Raw genomic sequence first — 18,998 nt, 5'->3', positions numbered from 1 at the left:
GCATGTGCACGAAAACAATCTGAAAACTGCACAGAAAGATCTGAAAAATATATATCATCAGGAGACTAAATTTAGCTTTAAAGCTTTCGTGACTGCTGGGATTCGTATTCTTGGTTCTTTCGGTAAAGTGACGTAGAAGGGAGATAATACAATAATACAAATATAAAACAATACAAATTCTCACGACGTTTCAACTGCAACACAAGCAATCATCATCAGGTGTGAAAACCACAGCAAGAAAATTTGAAAAGAGTGGCGGTTTTTTCTTAAACATAATTGCGTTAAGAAAAAAATGCCATTTTTGTTCAAAATTTCTTGCTGTGGTTTTCACACCTGATGATGATTGCTTGTGTTGCAATCAAAACGTCGTGAGAATTTTTATGTTTTATATTTTTATTATTTTATTGTTTCCCTTCTACGTGACGTTACCAAAAGACCCAAGAATATCAAGAGACTAACCTGAAATTAAGGAATTTTAAGTTTGTGACCTTTGCCTTGCCTTAGACGTAACCAAGACTGTGCACTGAATTCTAATTGTAAAACTTTCGTGGTGTTTAACATCAACTACACTTTATTTAAACCGTAAAACAACAACAAATAGCGAGTTCCGAGTCTCTTATTCAGAAAACTAAGAACCAACGCAAACAACTCTAGAGCAGGTGAAACCAGAAAATGTGTCACTGCGGTATCACTCGACAAGGGGGTGGTGGTCAGTAGGGCTGTGGTTCAATTGTAAAATTACATTTTTTTATCATGAAACATTTTACAAAAGTAATACATGTCTAAAATATACCAAAGTTTTGTAATACGACAGAACATTTTCAAACTGAAATCTTAACCCAAAGGTTTCCAACTTCATAACTAAGACCATCAATTGCTACTCGAGATCAATGTTTTAAAACCCTGGTGAAGTGAGTCGCTCTACTACGGTGGACCAGGGATAATGTGACCACTAAAAGGGGTGCGTGTAAGAATTCTAGCCGCAGGATTCTGAACATGTATGTTGAACGTCTTTCGCACCGTACGTAGTCAACCATACTACCATAATCGGCGGTGCAGCCTGCAAAGCAACTTGGCTGGAACTCCTGATCGCAAGCGATTGCAGTAATCAATCCGCGAGGAAACAAAAGCATGTATACGTTTCTGGGCAGTGGACATTGAAATAATTCGACGTAGGCGAGAAATGGTTTAAGGTGAAATCATTAAATCTGAACAGTGTTGTTGATATGTATGTATATATGTTGAACTTATTTTGCACTGTACGTAACCAACCGCGTTTATCGGAGGTGCGGGGGAGGAACAATAAACTAAACACGGAAAGCAGTTTCTAAAGAAATGAATTAAAAATCTAGATGTTAAAGTGCATAGCTCCGGTGGCTTCCTGATATCGGAAGGAAGAGCGTTCCAGACGGCCGCAGGAGTGGAGCTGAAAGCGCGCGATGCAGTGACCCACCACCGAACCGCGAGGCCCGGTTACTCAAGGTATTAGTGGAAATCGCAAGGTAAGGGCACAGTACATTCGTGACGATTTTATTTAAATTTTTAAGCTCTCGATTATACGCTCTATATTTTCAATATCGTTTAATTGTTCCATTTGCGATTATTGTATACGATTCATCATCATCTTACATAAGCTAATATACAGTGCATGCTCTTCCTCACCCATCACCATGGTCATGATCTGATTAACTATACTCTCGCAATTGCCGCACGTGCCCACCTGTCCAGATATCAATTATCTCTCTAATTGGCAATTGGGAACGTGAGATCATACACAAAATCGGCAGGGGAGGGAAGGGTTCATTTTAGCTATATTATTTTTTTCCAGGTGTGGGCTGCAAGTAAGGATCGCACCGCCCTCCTCACCACCGCGTCTCTACCTTTTTCCCGAGAGGCTGCGGAATAAGTCGGCACCCCCGTGTAGGAGCGCGTTCCCCCCCCCCCCACCTCACCTCGTCCGGCAGCTGGTGTTAATCCCAAAGACTTCGACCCCTCGCTCCTGGAACGAGCAATGCCGCCCGTGATGATGACATCCGTGGATCGTTCATCTCCTCGTCCGTGCGCGCGTGGGCATCGCGTCATTCGTGGTCGAGATGGGATAACGAGACGCCGATCGGCTGGGTCAGACTCTGTGATACGGGTGTTCACTGGTAGAACGAACTGGCCAGCTTGGCTGCGGGGAGGTTTTGAGGGGTTGCAAAGGGGATGAGGATGACTTTCTGGGGCTTTGGTAATTTTGCGGCGAGGAGGAGACGGAGCTTCCCCATTCATGTCCTCCCACTTGGTACCAGGTAACTCCGATCGACGAACGGGTGGCCACCTCGTCCGTGCACTCCCGGCCTGGATGCACCCTAGATAACGAGGTCTTAAAACGCCGCCACTAGCGGTAGCGCCTCCTATAGTGGAGGGTGACACCCTTCCAGTAACACGCAACAAAAAAAGCTCCTTGCAACTACAATGACTAAAATCCAGGGTTTCTTTTAGACTACGGTCCTGACCGTTTTAATTCAAATTCCTCGTGACATGCAGAGCGCCCCATGTGCACGGGCAACGTTGAAGACCTACCTGTAGGGATTATAAAGCACATCGTATTGAACAAATATTTATTTAAAGATGTCTTTCACAACGGGTCTCTGTTTGCGTCAGTTCCAAACCCCGCTTAATTATATTTGAGAATGGATAGTACGGCATTGTGTAGTGTGCAAATCTTAAATTACAATGACTTGCCATGGTGGCGTTGTATAGTCGTGCACTTTTCTTTTGACGTGGTCTCCAAGGCAGTTTCCAAATATTTGCCTTTTGGATATAAGGTAATAATGACGTTATAACGTATTTTAATCCTCGTTGTTACTGATGGATATTTACGGTAACCATGTTGATGTAGTCGTATACGTCCAAACCAATTAAATAAGTGGTCATTAAGGTGTTGTGGTGCTGCTATAGCGGAGGGGCACTAGGTTATCGCCTTCCGAAGAAGCCTTCAAAGAGCGATGAATAAATCCTGACCGATGATGCACCATCGCACTGTCTTTTTAATAGGTGTTAACTTGCCGTTTTAAGTACATCATCCATAAACTGGACGAATGCGTATATCGGAGGCTGGTTCATAGCGATCTTGCGCCGTGACTACGAAAAGAGTTTAAATATCTCCAATTTTTTAAACCCTTGCGTGCAGAGGAACCAAATTCAAATGTTGGGAATGATAAAAGTGATTTTAAAGAACTTGACATGTTTTCACCATCTCCAGCGCACGCTTACAGAAATTGTAATTTCGCATCTTGTTCACACCAGATTTGTTGCACTTGCAGAATGGATTAAAAAAACTGCAATTGGCTCTGCAGAAGCTTGCCAAATTAGTTTTCTTGTCCATGCTGACTTCACAACATTACACACCTGCTGTTAAACCTTAATGAGCCACTACTATGCCCCACCCCATTCCTCTTGGAGTGCTTTCTTTTTTAAACGCCACCGAAGTCTTAACGTGACGATTTAATGTTCTGTTACAGAGACCAGGTGATGTCTCGGCTAAAAGGTAAAGTCCCAAACTGTTCTTATAATTTTAGTTTTGCCAAATTAATTTGTAAGCTCCCTTGAAGTGTTCCGATTGAGTTCTGGTTACGTATACATGGGTGAAAATACAATTTCTAACTGTCTGAAAATTGTACACATTTTTTGTAGTCAAACCAGTTTCCTTTGTATCGCATTATCAAAAGGGTAAGACGCCACGAACAACCCCCAGAAGAGCGGAGGTTGTACGCAGCTTGGACAAGACCGTGCATGGGACATTTGATTGATTTCGCGTCAACAAGACAACGTTACAGCAAGCAGGTTGGTGTGGCAATGTGTTTCGCGAATATGTTGTTGCGTCGTGGCATCGTCGGCTTGGCCAAACCTAAAGGTTTGTTTAATTTTTTCAATGAATTCGGCAAAAGGTAACCAAAGCAGTGGCAATCGGACGGATGATTCCCGGTAGCAAGGTTGGGAGCCGTGACGAACGCGTAACGATGGTTGCTGTCACACTGGAGCGGTTCCTGTACTTGGGTAAGACTTCCTCCGTAATGGTCTCGTGTGTGTGTATAAAGAGTACTCGACACCATTTGTCAAATAACACTGCCTTTTTCAAGGAGATTGAAGTGATGTTTTTGAGGCATTGACCCCTTCAAAGCGCACTGTTGGACGGAGTGGACGGGTTAATCAAAATGTTTATTGAGGCTGGAGGAATCCGATGAGCTATGCAGCTCTTTCACAGATGTCCAGTAGGTTAAAGACTGCGTGTGTACGCTATTGTTTGGGTGTGATGCCAATTATTATTTTCACCTAATATAATCAAACTTTAATATCAATGGGGTGCTTTGATACTGGCCACATGTTCTCGTGTTGCAAGTGTCCCCCCTCTTGTCACCAATGGCTGTATCACGGTAATGTGGTTCTTTACATTGGCCTATTGACCAATACATAGAAACATGTAGACCGTTGAAAGGGAATAGCGACATATCGAATTGTGGAAACTGAACCCGAGGTTATGACCGGCAGGATTGTAACATTGCCTAATGCTTTGCGAGCGAAGAAAATAAGTAGCATTCATTATCGGACGAATACACTCATGTACCGTGCGACATTGCTTAAATCTTTACACTGAATACCAATGCATACGGTATCTTACTAAGATGTACTCAAATGTCAATATGCTATATATCAGACCTGTCTTTTTAATATCACCGTAGAGTGAAACGGTGGTATATCAGAGATTATTCATTAAACACACAAACATCGCACCACATTAAATCCACCTGAACACCAACAGGCTGCTGCTCACTTAATACATAAACAGAACATTCAGGACAAGGCGACTGGCCATGTAACACAAACTATGTCCCATACAGGGAACCGGTGTAGTCTGCACTCCTTCGATGGAGGAACGGCAAAACTACACCCAACTTTCACGAAACCCTCGTGGCTCTCAGGCCTCAACATTGGCATTTGGCCCCTTCAACATTGCCACAATAATTTATCAATTATAATTCAATAAGGAAGACGCACTGCTGTGTTAGCTTTTTGCTCTTTATATTTTCTTGAAATGAAGTCATTTTTATGTACAGTATAAAATGGAAGGTTGGAAAAGCAACATTTAAATTTTTATGGATCGCACTACGTAATCTTCCGTGAATCTTTCTCAAACTGCAACATCAAAATAACTTGATTACAGTGTGTATGGCAAATCAATGTTTCCACAATGGTATGCTGTGAATCCATACTAGGGACCAGGTCTGTCGAGGAGACAGCGTCTGAAGTCTTCACCTGAGGACGGCTGCTTGCGTTGTGGCCGAAACGTTGTGAGAATTATTTTATTATGTTTTATTTTTATTATTATATTACCTCCCTTCTACGTGACTTTACCGAAAGAACCAAGAAGAGGTTAACCATGTATGCAAAGTTTGTGGGGAATAATAGCCATTTTCTATACCTTTTGAGGCATAAGCAATGAGAAAATAACACGTATTACCCAGAACAAAAATCGTGTTACATAGTGTGCGCACTCTCAAGGGCGTTTGATAAACTTTCTTAACCTGAAGCGTGCGGCGGGCCCTTATGTTATTAGCCACTCAATTATACCTGAGTAGTGTGTGTACAGAGTGGAGGAACATTCTTAGCTGAACGATGTGCCCGCGGTCAATCTCTGATGTGTCAGCGGAGGTCTTGGAACTGCCTGACCTCTACGCTTTGGTTATTTCGGTAAAGCCACGTAGGTACCTTTTTTTCGGTGACTTTACCGAAAGAACCACAGAGTATTGATCCCTGCAGTCACGAAAACTTCAAATCTAAAGTTCCTGACCTCTGGCACAAAAAATACTCTCGATATTGCTGGCCATTGTAAACCCTTATAGCCTTGACAGACTTTTGGGGCAAGTGCTGTTAGCGAGCATCTAATGAAGGCTGGCACGGCACACGAGGAGGTGGTGGGTGGCCAGCATATGTTACAGTATAAGGCACAAAGACCAAGATCACCCGGTTTAGCTTTAACAGAGGCAGGCGGCATATCATGCTGCCTGAACAGTCTCCCCAGTGGCGATGTTCACACTGCAGCAGCTACTTTAATTGAGGTGGAGTCGACCTAGGGGAGGCCCAGCACTGGTTCCAATAATCGTCACTGCTATTGGCCATGAGCGTGACTCGAACTCAGGTCGCCTGGTTCATAGTGTAGCACCACGGTGCCAGGCCAGGTGCACTTTGAGGCCACGTGAAGTGTCGAAGTCTCGCTGGCAGGAGGTCTCGGGACAGACAGGAGGTGCCATGGGTTGGCTGAGCTGACTAGTAGACGCACACCAGTTGTACCCCCCTACTGTGCCAAATTGCTGCATTGTATCCGCCTGGCGGTTCGGCTCGTCGTTGTAAGCGTCGCTCCTCTGCCCTCCGTTGTTGGAGGGCGACTGCCTCCAGCTGCCCATTAGTAGCAGCGTCCTTCACGAGCGTCCTCCAGAGAGGCCGATCTTAACACCGCTGGTAGCAGTCATTGATAAGTCAACTCAGCTCCACATCCTCCCGTACCACATCAGTACATATCTTCAGCCCATGTGCCCGTTTAGCCCCCTCTGTGGCCAATCAGAAGCTGCTTGGGCATGCAGTGGCTGGGCATGCGGACGACATAACCCAGCCAACGCAGTCTTGCCTGCCGGTGGAGCTCGCTCATGGGAATGCGTCCAGATCTTTCAAGGATTTGTGAGCTCCTCACGCAATCCAGCCTGGTTAAACCCATTATGGATTGTAGGCAGGCCAGCCTGAATGTTTCTAACCGGCGCAGATGTTCCATTTAGAGGGGCCCACGTTTCACAAGCATGAAGGGAGGGCATGACTGTGGTCGAGAAGACCCGAAGCTTGGTGCGGGGCGACAGACCAGAAAGGAAGTGATTTTTATATTTGCAGTTAATGCACCTGTAGTCGAATTAAATAGTTTTTTGTACAGAGATAAATGAACGTTTGACACTTAGGCCCTTCCCCTCTATTGGCCTTTGGCCCCGCATAACCTTAATCCGTCCTTGTATATAGTTCAATACGCTTACTGTCAATTTTTTTTATATTACAGTGCTTTTAATAATGTTACTGACATTACAACTCACAATGGGAATGATAATGCCGGGAAACCGGTTGTGATACAGGGGACTATAAGCATATCCATCGCAACAAGAGCTTCAGCATCAGAAGTTTATTTCCCAAGTAAAGCCCATAGAGCGAAGAAGCTCGTCAATGGTGACTCGGCCGTTAGACAACGTCAAAGCATTCTACAATTGCAGATTAAAAAAGCAAACAAACGTAATAATATAAATTATGTTGTAAAATTATATTCACACATTTCAGTTATTTTAATAAATCATGGCAGAATGGAGATGCCAAGAAATTAGGTGGTTCTAAAATTTTGTGGCAGCTACATTAAACGCGTTTGATCCAAATGTTGGCGTGCAAATTTAATAGACAATCAGACGCGTGTCGCAGATTATTTTTTTGGGCTTGCACAATGGTAATAACAGCTCGAGTCGACAACGGTACGTAAATCTTCTTGGTTCGTTCGGTAAAGTCACGTAGAAGGGAAATAATAAAATAATAATAAAACATAATAATTCTTACTGTATTATGTTTCATTTTTATTATTTTATTATTCCCCTTCTACGTGACTTGACCGAAAGAACCAAGAGGATGAATCCCTGCAGTCACGAAAGAAGCTTTAAATCGAAATTTAACAGTACGTAACAACAGGAGCTGTAACAAAACACGTGTAAATAACGATTCGCCTCAATGTCCTTTATTGGTATGTTTGACCAGCTCTTATGTCAACGAATAATTAAGTGAGCATGTGCTCTCTTGGTGCCAGGGGCGAGAGCACTCGGGACATCGACGAGGGTCGTCAGGGGGTGCTTCACAGCCGGAATTAACTTCAGTGAACCGCACAGGCGAGACACTCAACCGTGTCGAGTCCATTCAGTATAACTGAAACCCGTATTACCATGCAGCGGATTCGCCTCTGCTCAAATGTCTACAATGCAGTGAACTCTGGGTAGGGAAAAGACCATGAACTTCCATTGATGTTCATAACGCCGCCAAGGTCAGTAAATCCGTCTAGGATCATATAAGTTGCCACCACACAAAGACAAGACGATCGTGTTAATCTGATAGGGTTTCTATATTCTAGACCGTGCACATAGGCCAGCATCATTTAATTATTATTTTGAACTGATCGATTCACTTCAGGAATGACTTCATTCAGCTCTCATGAAAAATATCACTGATCAGCTATGCCGAGGTCGATGAACTAGACATACATCATCAATAGATGCATTACCAAGGTGAAGTTAACGTTTAGAATCGTATCAATCAGATTTTTTTGCAGCGAAATCCAAAACTGGTTGGGCAAATTGGACTGACAGAGATCTTGACAAAGCACGATTCGTCAGATTTCTACAAACTATTGTCCATGCTCGTCTGTGATTAAATTGTGGCTCTTGTTTTACAAAAAATATCTTAACTTAATATAGGGCTATGGGCATAGCAGCAAAAATATAGCCCTTGTCAAATTCAAATCCTGACCTCGGGGGAAATTGATAGGCTAAACATTAATGTAGCCTGGAGTAGTGATATTGTGTTCCTGCACTACAACACTCACGCTAGCTACTCCTTATATACTACATTAGTGCTACATGAGTGGTCCTCGGATTGAGGAGGTTTGGGAATGACTGCTACATGATACTAAGCATCGAATAAAGACGGTCACTGTGTCGTGCACTTTTAGATTGGGAAACAACTGGAGCTATGCACTTTTAAATCCAGATTGAAAACTAATTTCTTTAACTACTTTTCGCGTTTAGTTTGTCTTTCCCCTGCACCTTCGATTATCACGGTTGGCTATGTACAGTGTGAAAGAAGTCCTATGTAGAGGAAGATTGTGTTAATCAGTTGAGCAAGTAAGTCATGATCATTGATTAAAACATAGGCTTAACCCTTGCCTGCAATAATACAGGCGTTAAGATATTCAAACATTAAATAGAACGCTATCGTAAGGCATCAAGTCTGCATTAAATTACGATCTGATTGGTTTGGCCGAATCTCACCACTTTGGACCATTGCACAATGCCAAACTTATCGATGAACTTTGTGAAAATACGAAAATAGTCACGTGTAAACAAGTACCCTCCAGTTCAGTAAGATTGTTTCCAATGCCTTTTTACATTCACAATTTGCAATTATCTTTTTAACATGCATTTGTATTTTATTTGTTTTACAGAAACGATTTAAAACCACATACATTTTGGAAGTAAAAAATGCCTTCTTTAAAAGCAAATCTTACAATAAGTTTTGTCATCTGTGCAATATTAACCACTTGGTTTAAACTCTATAAGGTAAGTTCTCACATGCACCATCATCAATATGAAGGGGTGGTTGTAATTATGGTTAATTTAGCTCTACGTTGAGATAATAAATACATGTTTTTTGTATAAAGTTTCATATTTAACGTATTACATCATCACAAACATAACTTGGCTCAGTTGTAGCATGTTTGCGGATTGTTGCAAGAGTTTCATGGTTCTAACCTAGCAGGCAGCCCTGGCTATATACCAGGGGTATATATTAACCATAAAATACGACGCGCCGTCTGCTTTACAGTGTGTGTTACATATAGCGAACAATTCGAAACGAGAAGGCCACTGTGCCAACATCATGGCCTAATTTTTCCTAATTCAATAATTTACTTGCAAATTACTAATTTGAGATGACACACAATCATCGCACTGTACTGGCAGGCACATATCAGATTGCTGGCAAGGAGATAGAAATCACTTTGTGCCCACAGAAATAGGTGTCACGAGGGGAGTCTTGTAAAATATGGTGAGATGCTTATTGTCTAAGTGCAAATTGTCTTGAGATGCCCCGGTGTAACTTGATTTTAAGCTCAATTTGCCTTTCAAATAAAAATAACAGCTAGTTATTTAATTCTTAGAATATGATTCCTTGCAGTCACGAAAGCTTCAAGTCTAGAAGTTATTTAATTATTTTAAGTGGTGATATCCATTTAATAATTTTGCTCCTTTAGGCATTTGAATGTGTTGCTGAGAGATATCCACTTTTTGACCAATAGATATTAGATGTTAACGGTCTTATTTTTACCTGTAACCACCCACATGAGCAAGCTTGGATTAGGATACATTTTTATATCATCGACCTCGTACATGCTATCAAGCAGATATTTGTAAAATACGAATGAATACCAATGACTATTATGCTTATCTTTTGTAGACGATAAAAGGTAATTGACTGCTCTCACCAACCAATCCCCTAAATATAACGAGGAAGAACAATCAGGTATATGCGTGGATTCTCTAATACTTTACAACACTCGTTTAATTAGCACTCGCAGCAAGCGGTATATCCTTGATAAGACGACGGAACAAGATTGGATGTGTGTCTGCTTGCACCTTTACTCAATGCCTTTAATTCAATCGGAGAAAAAAAATTCAGTGAATCCAATATATAATGAAAATAACTGGGATCGGTACTACTTATTTTCATTACAAATACTGCAGAAACAAATCTAGTTATAGTCATTCCAGAATGATAACATAGAATGTTGTGTGAAAGCAATAGTTTATTTTTAACCTCGACTCCCCTGCTTTGTTGGCTATGCAGTGAGAGTTTGTTGCATTAAACTACATCGCGTAATAATGCAGTTAAATTGACAAAGTATGATTTCAGAGTGTGCTTGATTAATGGCTTACTTTGTATTTTGGCGTTTTAGTAAATGTGAAATCAACCACTTTTTTTCAGACATCGACCATTAAAAATGTACCACCAAAACTTCACTACCAAAATAATAAATTACAATTTCTCCCCAATAAAGATGAAATTAACAGCAGCCCAACGACGAATATCCCTATAACAACAAAGCGCCCAATTCTCATTTCAACCAACATCACTTGTTCTACGTCTTTTAAGAACAGCCGAATCACAATATTAAACGGAGGAGAACCTCACACCGTTGGAGACACACTCCATGTTGAAGTGGCAATGTATGACTTTGCGAACAGAAGGAAGCTCTACGGTGGGGATTTCCTCCTCGCTCGGATTTTCAGCCCAAGCCTTGGGGCTGCGTCTTCTGGCGTGGTGACTGACCTTGGCAATGGTGTGTACGATGTGAGGTTCACGTTCTTCTGGCCAGGAGACAGCAGTCTGGCCTTCACGCTCGTGCACTCCAGTGAGGCCGTGAGCGTGCTGGACAGAGTCCGAGATACCATTCCAGATAAAGTCACTTTCCTGGGGACTTTTGTCAGTGGGAAGTCAAGAGAAGTAACTTCATGCCACACTTTTCTCAACACAACGAAGCAGGTCTGTGATTATACGGACACGCATTTAAATGAACCATGGAAGTGTGAAAAGCCAAGTGAACTTCCTTGTTCAGCTCTTCTCACTATTAAGTCGTATAACAAGTACCGAAACGTATTTAATGAAGAGGAATCGAAGTTCTTTACAAGGTAAGCACGTGTACGCACAACACTGAGTGGATCAATTTGCCTTGATTATCGTCAGTTTGTGTTTTAATAGGCACTTTTGCATTAAAATGTATCATGTAAAATGTAGTATTATGCTTACAATAACCGGGGCAGCCGGTGGGTATAAGACGATGAAAACGTGCACCTTAATGATTAAACAAGCAGACAATACATCTTCATATTAGTGCCTCCACATAGAAACAAACAGTCCCCCCCCCCCATCCCACCAGGGTTTGAACTCGCAACGCCACTCGCTGCACCACTGAGCCACCTGGCTTAAATAACGCGATCACATCTTCTCACGTCGATAACGTTTTTACACGCTTTTATTTAACTCACTCTGTTTGTTGTTGTCGTATCCTCAAATCATGTAAGCCACTTCCTGGAGCCGTGGACTTCTGCCATTACGAGTAGGGTACATTTCATTAAAGTGTGTTGAAACATTTTTTTTTAAATATTACTTATTTTCGGTGAGATCGCGTAAACGGAAATGTGTCGTAAACCCACGTCCACCCGACACAGCCGATTTAGTAAGGTTCATTACGTAAACAAAACGTGCCAAATGGTTACTATTTCAGTACTACCAGTATTTCGGGAGAGTAAACCCAGAACTCATTTACAATTTACTAAGACACGTTCTAAGTTAGAATATACGGCATATACCTATGAATGTAATGTGGAAATTAAGAAAATAGCACACATTAGTTATTTACAGTTAACATGACAATATATTGTTTTATATTTTTATTATTTTATAATTTCCCTTCTACGTGACTTTACCGAAAGAACCAAGAATAATAATCCCTGCAGTCACGAAAGCTTTAAATAATAAAATTACAATAGATGTTGGATAATAGACTGTCCATGCGTGCGTTCATGAATTTCTAGGAGTTACATACTGTAATCCGTGTGTGACGTGGAATGCCCCACGGTGTTGTGGCAACGAATACACCTTGAAATATTTTCGTGCCGTGTCATGTTTTTGAGTGTATCAACATTCTGTGTAAACGTGGAATTAAATAAATTAATACACGATAACAATTTACAGTAATAACAGATGCAAGGCTTGCTTAATAAATCATATTATCAATGCTTAATTTCAAGTGATTTTTTTTCATCACAGTGATCGCATATGGGTATCGAAACAACTTGCGTACAATGTACGAGTTGCTCCAGCAAATGGTAAGTACTGTATATTTTAGATGCAACAACAATTTTTCATTTTGAATGAATAAATACCATTATTTTCGTCGACTGGAGGTCTTGCCCTCCCTCAATTACGAATTCCCATCCTATAGCTTCCATCCAACGCCCCCCCCCCCCCCCCCGTTTAAATACATTTCGTCTGATACATTGAAATCATTACCAGGGGTGATTAAAGCACAGCCCGTGATCACTCCACATGGGAGTTGTTTGACCGTGCTGGTTTGTGCAGATTGACGATCATGCCGCGTGTCAACAATGGCAACCACACAGTGCGTTACTATTCTATTCGTGCGAATGGCAACGTGTTCAGGAGCTCGGTTTCAATGTCTGCTAGCCACGAAAGGACGTGAGAAAGTGTGTTTAGCTTTGCTGTGCCTCCATTCAAGGAGCGCAGACTACAATGGTTTACTGCACGTGGTATTTACGTGTGATGTTAGCCCAGACAAATGCGCTACAGCATCACTATTTGCCAGTCCCAGGCTGCACTGAATGTTCACGTGGAAATTTTCTCCAAGGGCAATACTCTTTTGAGAATTTGATAGGGGTGCCACCTCTTCACTTCAGAATTATAATATATTTATATTGGAGGAATACGATGAGCTATAAAGCTATTTTTCATAGATGTCCATTCGGGGCGGGTCAGAACGTTAGACTTATCACGCCCCGAGCCCCACCTTACTCTTTTGGCTGCGGGAGGGTCCTGTGGAGAGCTTAGTAAGCTCTGCCTACTTTTTTTGCTTAAATGGTCCGGGTTTTTACTTTCCACCTGCCGACAGTCGTGCAGGAGTAACATTGGTGAAATCTTAACATTTCGCCAACATGTAAATCTAGTAATGACATTCAGCAAGAATTATTGGCTGTAATTCTAAAATGCCAGCGAAAATGGGGGCAGTATGATATGGCACAATCAAACTTGTATACAAGTGCATAATTCTTTTCAGAAAGGATGATACAACTGACTATAGCGACAGGTCGCATTCATTCGCTTCTCAAAAACAGAGCAACATTGTTCACAAAGACCATCACAAATAAACTACGTTTAACTAACGTTTATCGTGTAAGCTTGCACTAAAGAACATTTTAAAACGTTGTGTTGCACATTTAACCTTACAGTCTTTGCTTTTTCAATAATATATTTTGTAAATTAGACCTTGCAAATAATTTGATTGAGCCCAAAATGTCTGTCGTAATGTGCTTGTGTAGTGTAGCGGTTCGCGCGCTGCGCTATGAACCTGGCGACCCGGGTTCGATTCCCGCTCACGGCCAACACCAGTGACGATTATCTGAACCGGTCATGGGCCTCCCCTAGGTCGACTCAGCCTGAAATGAGTACCTGGTGCGGTGTGTAAACATCGCCACTGGGGAGACAAAGGCGGTCGGGCGTGGTGCTGGCTACCAACCCCCTCGTGTACCTTTCCGGCCTTCATAGGTGCTCGCTAACAGCACTTGCCCCTACAGTCTGTTAAGGCTATACGGTGGATCTTTGTCTTTGTGTAAACACCAGCACTGGGGAAATAAAGGCTGGTGGGTGTGGTATTGGCCACCCACCCCTCGCGTGTTGTACCAGCCTTAATAGGAGCTCAATAACAGCACTTGCCCCAAAGAGTATGTTAAAGACTTTACGGAGATCTTTGCCTTTACATATACTTTTTCGCGTGCACAATACGTGAATTTAAGCCCCAATGAAAGTGAATGATTAAGCATGCTGTTCAACCTTCATGAAATGATTTTCAACATGTTTTTAATAATTGTTTTTTTTACTTCTTACAAGGTTCATTTGAAAGCAGTTTTGAAGATTGCGCTATGGGTTTTGGAAATCCAAACCCCAGTGGGTATTACCTGAGAAATACGTGGCAATCTACGTATTGCAAAACGAAGCAGTTCAATTCGCCATTATCTGTATTGAACTGCTTGAAAGGGAAAAACGTAATTCTACTTGGCGATTCTACCATAAGGCAGTGGTGGGAATATCTAGTTAGTTTCATCAAAGGTAACGGCACTTAATATTATTTGTGCTTGTGTACATGTGGTTATTGATAAATGTCAAACATCGCATTAATCTTAAAACTGAGGGCTAGACATATATGGTTCCCAGAAGCAGATTTTACAGGCGTGGGCTTTGGTGCTGTCACATTTGCTTCAATTAATTTTTATGGTCACACAAGATGAGAAGACCACAATGCACTTCAGGAATTGCTAAGGGTTTAATGCATAATGCACGACATTACATAAATGTTTTCTAATTACTGTATTGAAAAATACATTCATTCTATATATGTATTTATTTATCCAATTGACTATTTGGATTGTGCTTATTAATGGAAACATGAAAAACAGAAACCGTTTCACTTAATTTAATTTTAACGTACACGTGTCCTGTCTCTCATATACAGATTTACACGTTATCGATCTTCACAAACCTGGAAAGCATCAACCAAAAAAAGCTGTCAATGAAAGCTACGACGTCACATGGCAATGGTTTTGCCACAGCTACCCGTTCATTGCATCGGCAGACACTTATCCAGAAGACCTCAAATATGTCGCGAATCGAATTGATAACATCACCGGTGGGAGCGACACTGTCCTAGGAATCTGCCTCGGCGCTCATTACACGCCCTTCCCTCTGCATGTGTTTGAAACGAGAATGCGCAACATTAAAGCGGCGGTAGAAAAACTCCTGATTCGAAGTCCTGAAACGAAGGTCATCGTTAAATTAGCGAACACACGAGAAAATTATGGCGTGGAAATATTAAACAACTGGGGCACATTTAGAATAAATCAAATCCTTTTGGAAGTGTTTAAAAACATGAAGGTTGCATTTGTAGATGCGTGGGATATGACAGCTGTGCTTAATTCTGCTCAGATTCACCCGAATCCTTTAATCGTAAAAAATCAAATAAATACTTTTTTTTCTTTTATTTGCTAATATTGGGTCATTCCTACGAGATCCATAACGGAATCGTTCTGGCCCTGGTTCATTGACACATAATGATGATCCTACTTAAAATATAATGCAAATATATTACATACAATGTTTACATAATATGTAGCAAATAAGCATTTCAATTCTTGGTTCTTTCGGTAAAGTCACGTAGAAGGGAAATAATAAAATAAAACATTATAAAATACAATTCTCACGACGTGAAAATGAGCATTTCTTAAAATATGTATCTTGTTCATTGCTCAAACCACTGTTTTGAATAACTTTTAGAGGTTTTGGTATCCATCCGGGTGTGTCTGTGGCAGAGTGCTTGACTAAGATGCAGGAGGATGGTTCAAATTACGTATTTATTTTTTTACGAGGGATGGACTTATCCCCCTATATGTCCAGTATTCTTAAATGGTTTTGCCTCCTCGTTAGGTTGATACATGCTATCGCTACGTGGAAATTTCACCACTGACTCAGAGATGGCAATGCAGAAGAGCACCACTGAATGTTTTTTTTCTTGGTGACGCTGACACTTAAGGTTTCGGACACAACATTCACTATGATGTATATAATCGTGTAATAACTTTTGTTCTGGTGGGTGTTCTAGTGCAGACTAAAACGTCCGACATCCAACGAACTTCAACTCAATCCCATTCTGCTCCCTAGAATTCCAGCTATAAACGGTGGCGAGATGTTAAATACCTCGCCTGGTATGCAGGAAGTTGTGGGTTCGATTCTGACCCTAACGCCTGTGTATTTTGAGTTTGCATGTTCTCCCCGTGGTCGTGTGGACTTTTATCCGGATGATAAGACACTTCGTTGAGCGATCATTTGTGGCCAGGTCGCTTCAGAAAACGAGCTATATAGCTCCGTGGACCTTATCTGGTGAAATAAAATAGTAAACCTTTGTAAACAGCTCTTTGATTGGTGTAGACCTACTGCCGGTTACGGAGACCTCTCCCACATTAACATTAGCTGCCCCGCCCATCTCTAAACCTTCATAAACAGCCTGCCTCAGCAGCTTTCCCACTGTTATTTCACCTGATGACGATTGCTTGTGTTGCAATCGAAACGTTGTGACATTTGTATTCTTTTTTTCTATCTACGTGGCTTTACCGAAAGACCCAAAGAATATGAATAAAAAAATTGTCAAACTAATGTCAACAAAGGAATAAACTGGAAATGCATTGAACTTGATAGCACTCAATTTTCTTCGTGGTTTCCAAGACTCATTATTCACCTCCAGATCTAGAACAAGATTTTATATGTTAACATAGAATATAAGGAAAGACTCGGCTGTAAAGTGGCCAAAGCCATGCATCTTTTGTTAAGCCTTCATCTCAAGAGGTAATGTTAATTATAAAAAAAAACTCTATCCGCACGACTTATACATAATTACCTCCACATGAGCTGCATTTTGTGTTTCTAGATTTTAAGCTTTCGTGACTGCAAGGATTCATATTCTTAGGTTTTTTCGGTAAAGTCACGTAGGTATTTTATTTTATTTTACTTTTATTAATTTAAATTTTTTACCTACGTGACTTTACCGAAAAAACCTAAGAATATTTTGTGTTTCGTTTGTTGTCCTTCCCCGCACCTCTGATTAGCACGGTTTGCGACATACGGTGACAGGGATAAGGAGAGGGGGGGCTGGGTGAGGGGCCGGGGGTTAAGAGTGGGCGTCGGCAGGATTGAAGGAAGGAGGGAGACGTGTATGATGGAGATGTAAATGAAGGACTGGAAGAGTAACCCAAGGTGATTAGTGGTACTACTGTCCTATCATGCTGTTAATAAAAAATAAAGGTGTACTTGGTTGTGTGTGTACTCTAGTTTAATGTGACTAGTTCATGCCGAGGTAAGTGGTGGTTGGCCGTCTTGTGTTCATTGATTGGACAAGGTGAATTCATGTGATTAGAGTAAAATAAATTCCGATTTAAAGCTTTCCTAACTTCAGGGATTCATCTTCTTGGTTCTTTCGGTAAAGTCACATAGAAGGGCAATAATAAAATGTCGGAAAGATAGCGTCATTGGGACGCTCTCTTTCCGACAGTTCTGTTTCTTCACTTGAGGACGGCTGCTTGTGTTGTGGCCGAAACGTCGCGATAATTTTTATTTTATCATGTTATATTTTTTATTATTTTATAATTTCCCTTCTACGTGACTTTAGAGTAAAATAACCCACGACCACCCCCATGGGATGGTTCTATCAGGTATCTCGAAGTCTCAATTTACTCAATCTGGGAAAGTGGATATTACTTGGTGTGGCTATTGTATAAGCACAGAACATGCCGCCAAAGTCACCATCATGCTAAATAATAATAATCTTCATCTGCCAATATTTCCATTGCGTTTCCCCGTCTCATCCAAAGCCGCATTAACAACCCAGGCAATGAGGTACCGTTTACAAATGTTTTTATTTTCACAAACCGCCGACCAAATGCACCATCTACGCAACATTCCGACGTCGACTGCTGCCTCATTGAGTTGATTTGAAACAAAAATAAACTTGTCATACAGATCTGTGCGTGTGGGACAAACTTGAGTCATACGGCCAACTCTTGCTCCGGGCGCACCTGACTCGTCCATAAGCCCGCAGATGCTCGCTGTTGCGGCAATTGGGCTCGGAATGCGATTCGGCCAGTACCGGGTTAAGCTAGTGCGGGGCCCTAAATAAAAACATAAATATGAAACACAATTGGTTAACTTGCAGTAGACCGGGATGTTGTGTGGATGTCGCATGCGGGCGGCGCTTTGGGTTTGATGTTATGGACCACAGGCGTAGTTCGGCGTTTCTTTGATCTTCAACGTGTGCGAGGCGTCACGCGCATCTCACACGTCGCGATCGAGCACGGGTTTAGCGAGGTACGTCGTCGTTGTGAGAGAGAGAGGGAGAGAGCCCGGTGCTTCTTACAGTCGGACCTTCCAATGAAGGTGTTTGCCACGTCTACGACCGCCCACGATTCTACCCAGGGAGTGGCCCATGCCGCGTGGCAATTACATTCCTGTTTTTGTTAAAACGTTGGACCAAGGAATGCTCTTTGTTCGGGGCGGTCACGCCTCGCCTTCACGAGAGCAAACCGTCACACAATGCATCGGCAGCAACATTTTTTCTCATTTAACGTTTCATATAAATGCGTTTATTTTGTAACATTTAACACGTAGGCTTCGCGACCAATATTATTCATAATCAACGTTTTTGGGTTTGGATCGCGTTATTTATAAATGTGTTGTAACCCTCCACCACCCGACACGGCCAATCAGTAAAAAGTGTCACGTTGACAAAAGACAAATAGTTCACTGCTTTAGCCCACCGGTGTGTTGAAGCGTGAAAC

General features: G+C 41.7%; 1 protein-coding gene across 8 annotated transcripts; it reads left to right on the top strand.

The window, feature by feature from the left end:
* The first annotated feature begins 2,117 nt into the window (after positions 1-2,117).
* On the top strand, positions 2,118-18,855 carry LOC133345028 (NXPE family member 4-like). 8 transcript variants are annotated; one of them, XM_061555398.1, is made up of 9 exons: positions 3,447-3,532; positions 3,714-3,828; positions 3,933-4,041; positions 5,259-5,333; positions 9,272-9,386; positions 10,810-11,513; positions 12,655-12,713; positions 14,509-14,727; positions 15,131-18,855. In XM_061555398.1, exons 5-9 carry the CDS (start codon positions 9,309-9,311, stop codon positions 15,661-15,663), a joined length of 1,593 nt encoding a protein of 530 aa, XP_061411382.1. In that variant the 5' UTR covers positions 3,447-3,532; positions 3,714-3,828; positions 3,933-4,041; positions 5,259-5,333; positions 9,272-9,308; the 3' UTR covers positions 15,664-18,855. The 8 variants fall into 8 exon arrangements, with proteins under 8 accessions (XP_061411379.1, XP_061411380.1, XP_061411382.1 ...); XM_061555395.1 differs by lacking the exons at positions 3,933-4,041; positions 5,259-5,333 and adding an exon at positions 2,118-2,291 and having other exon boundaries at positions 3,507-3,532; positions 15,131-18,854; XM_061555399.1 differs by lacking the exon at positions 3,933-4,041.
* The last annotated feature ends 143 nt before the right edge of the window (positions 18,856-18,998 follow it).

This window comes from Lethenteron reissneri, chromosome 21 (assembly GCF_015708825.2).
Source record: "Lethenteron reissneri isolate LAM-NWPU_2019-01 chromosome 21, ASM1570882v1, whole genome shotgun sequence".
NCBI classification, from domain to species: domain Eukaryota; kingdom Metazoa; phylum Chordata; class Hyperoartia; order Petromyzontiformes; family Petromyzontidae; genus Lethenteron; species Lethenteron reissneri.
This window is presented reverse-complemented; position numbering and strand designations above follow the sequence as displayed.

Bases quoted from the DNA above. Each gene is read 5' to 3' on its own strand.
- LOC133345028 (XM_061555399.1), top strand. From the start codon at position 9,309: ATGCCTTCTTTAAAAGCAAATCTTACAATAAGTTTTGTCATCTGTGCA. The intron at 11,514-12,654 runs GTAAGCACGTGT...TTTTCATCACAG, and splicing joins GAATCGAAGTTCTTTACAAG to TGATCGCATATGGGTATCGA. The intron at 14,728-15,130 runs GTAACGGCACTT...TCTCATATACAG, and splicing joins TCTAGTTAGTTTCATCAAAG to ATTTACACGTTATCGATCTT.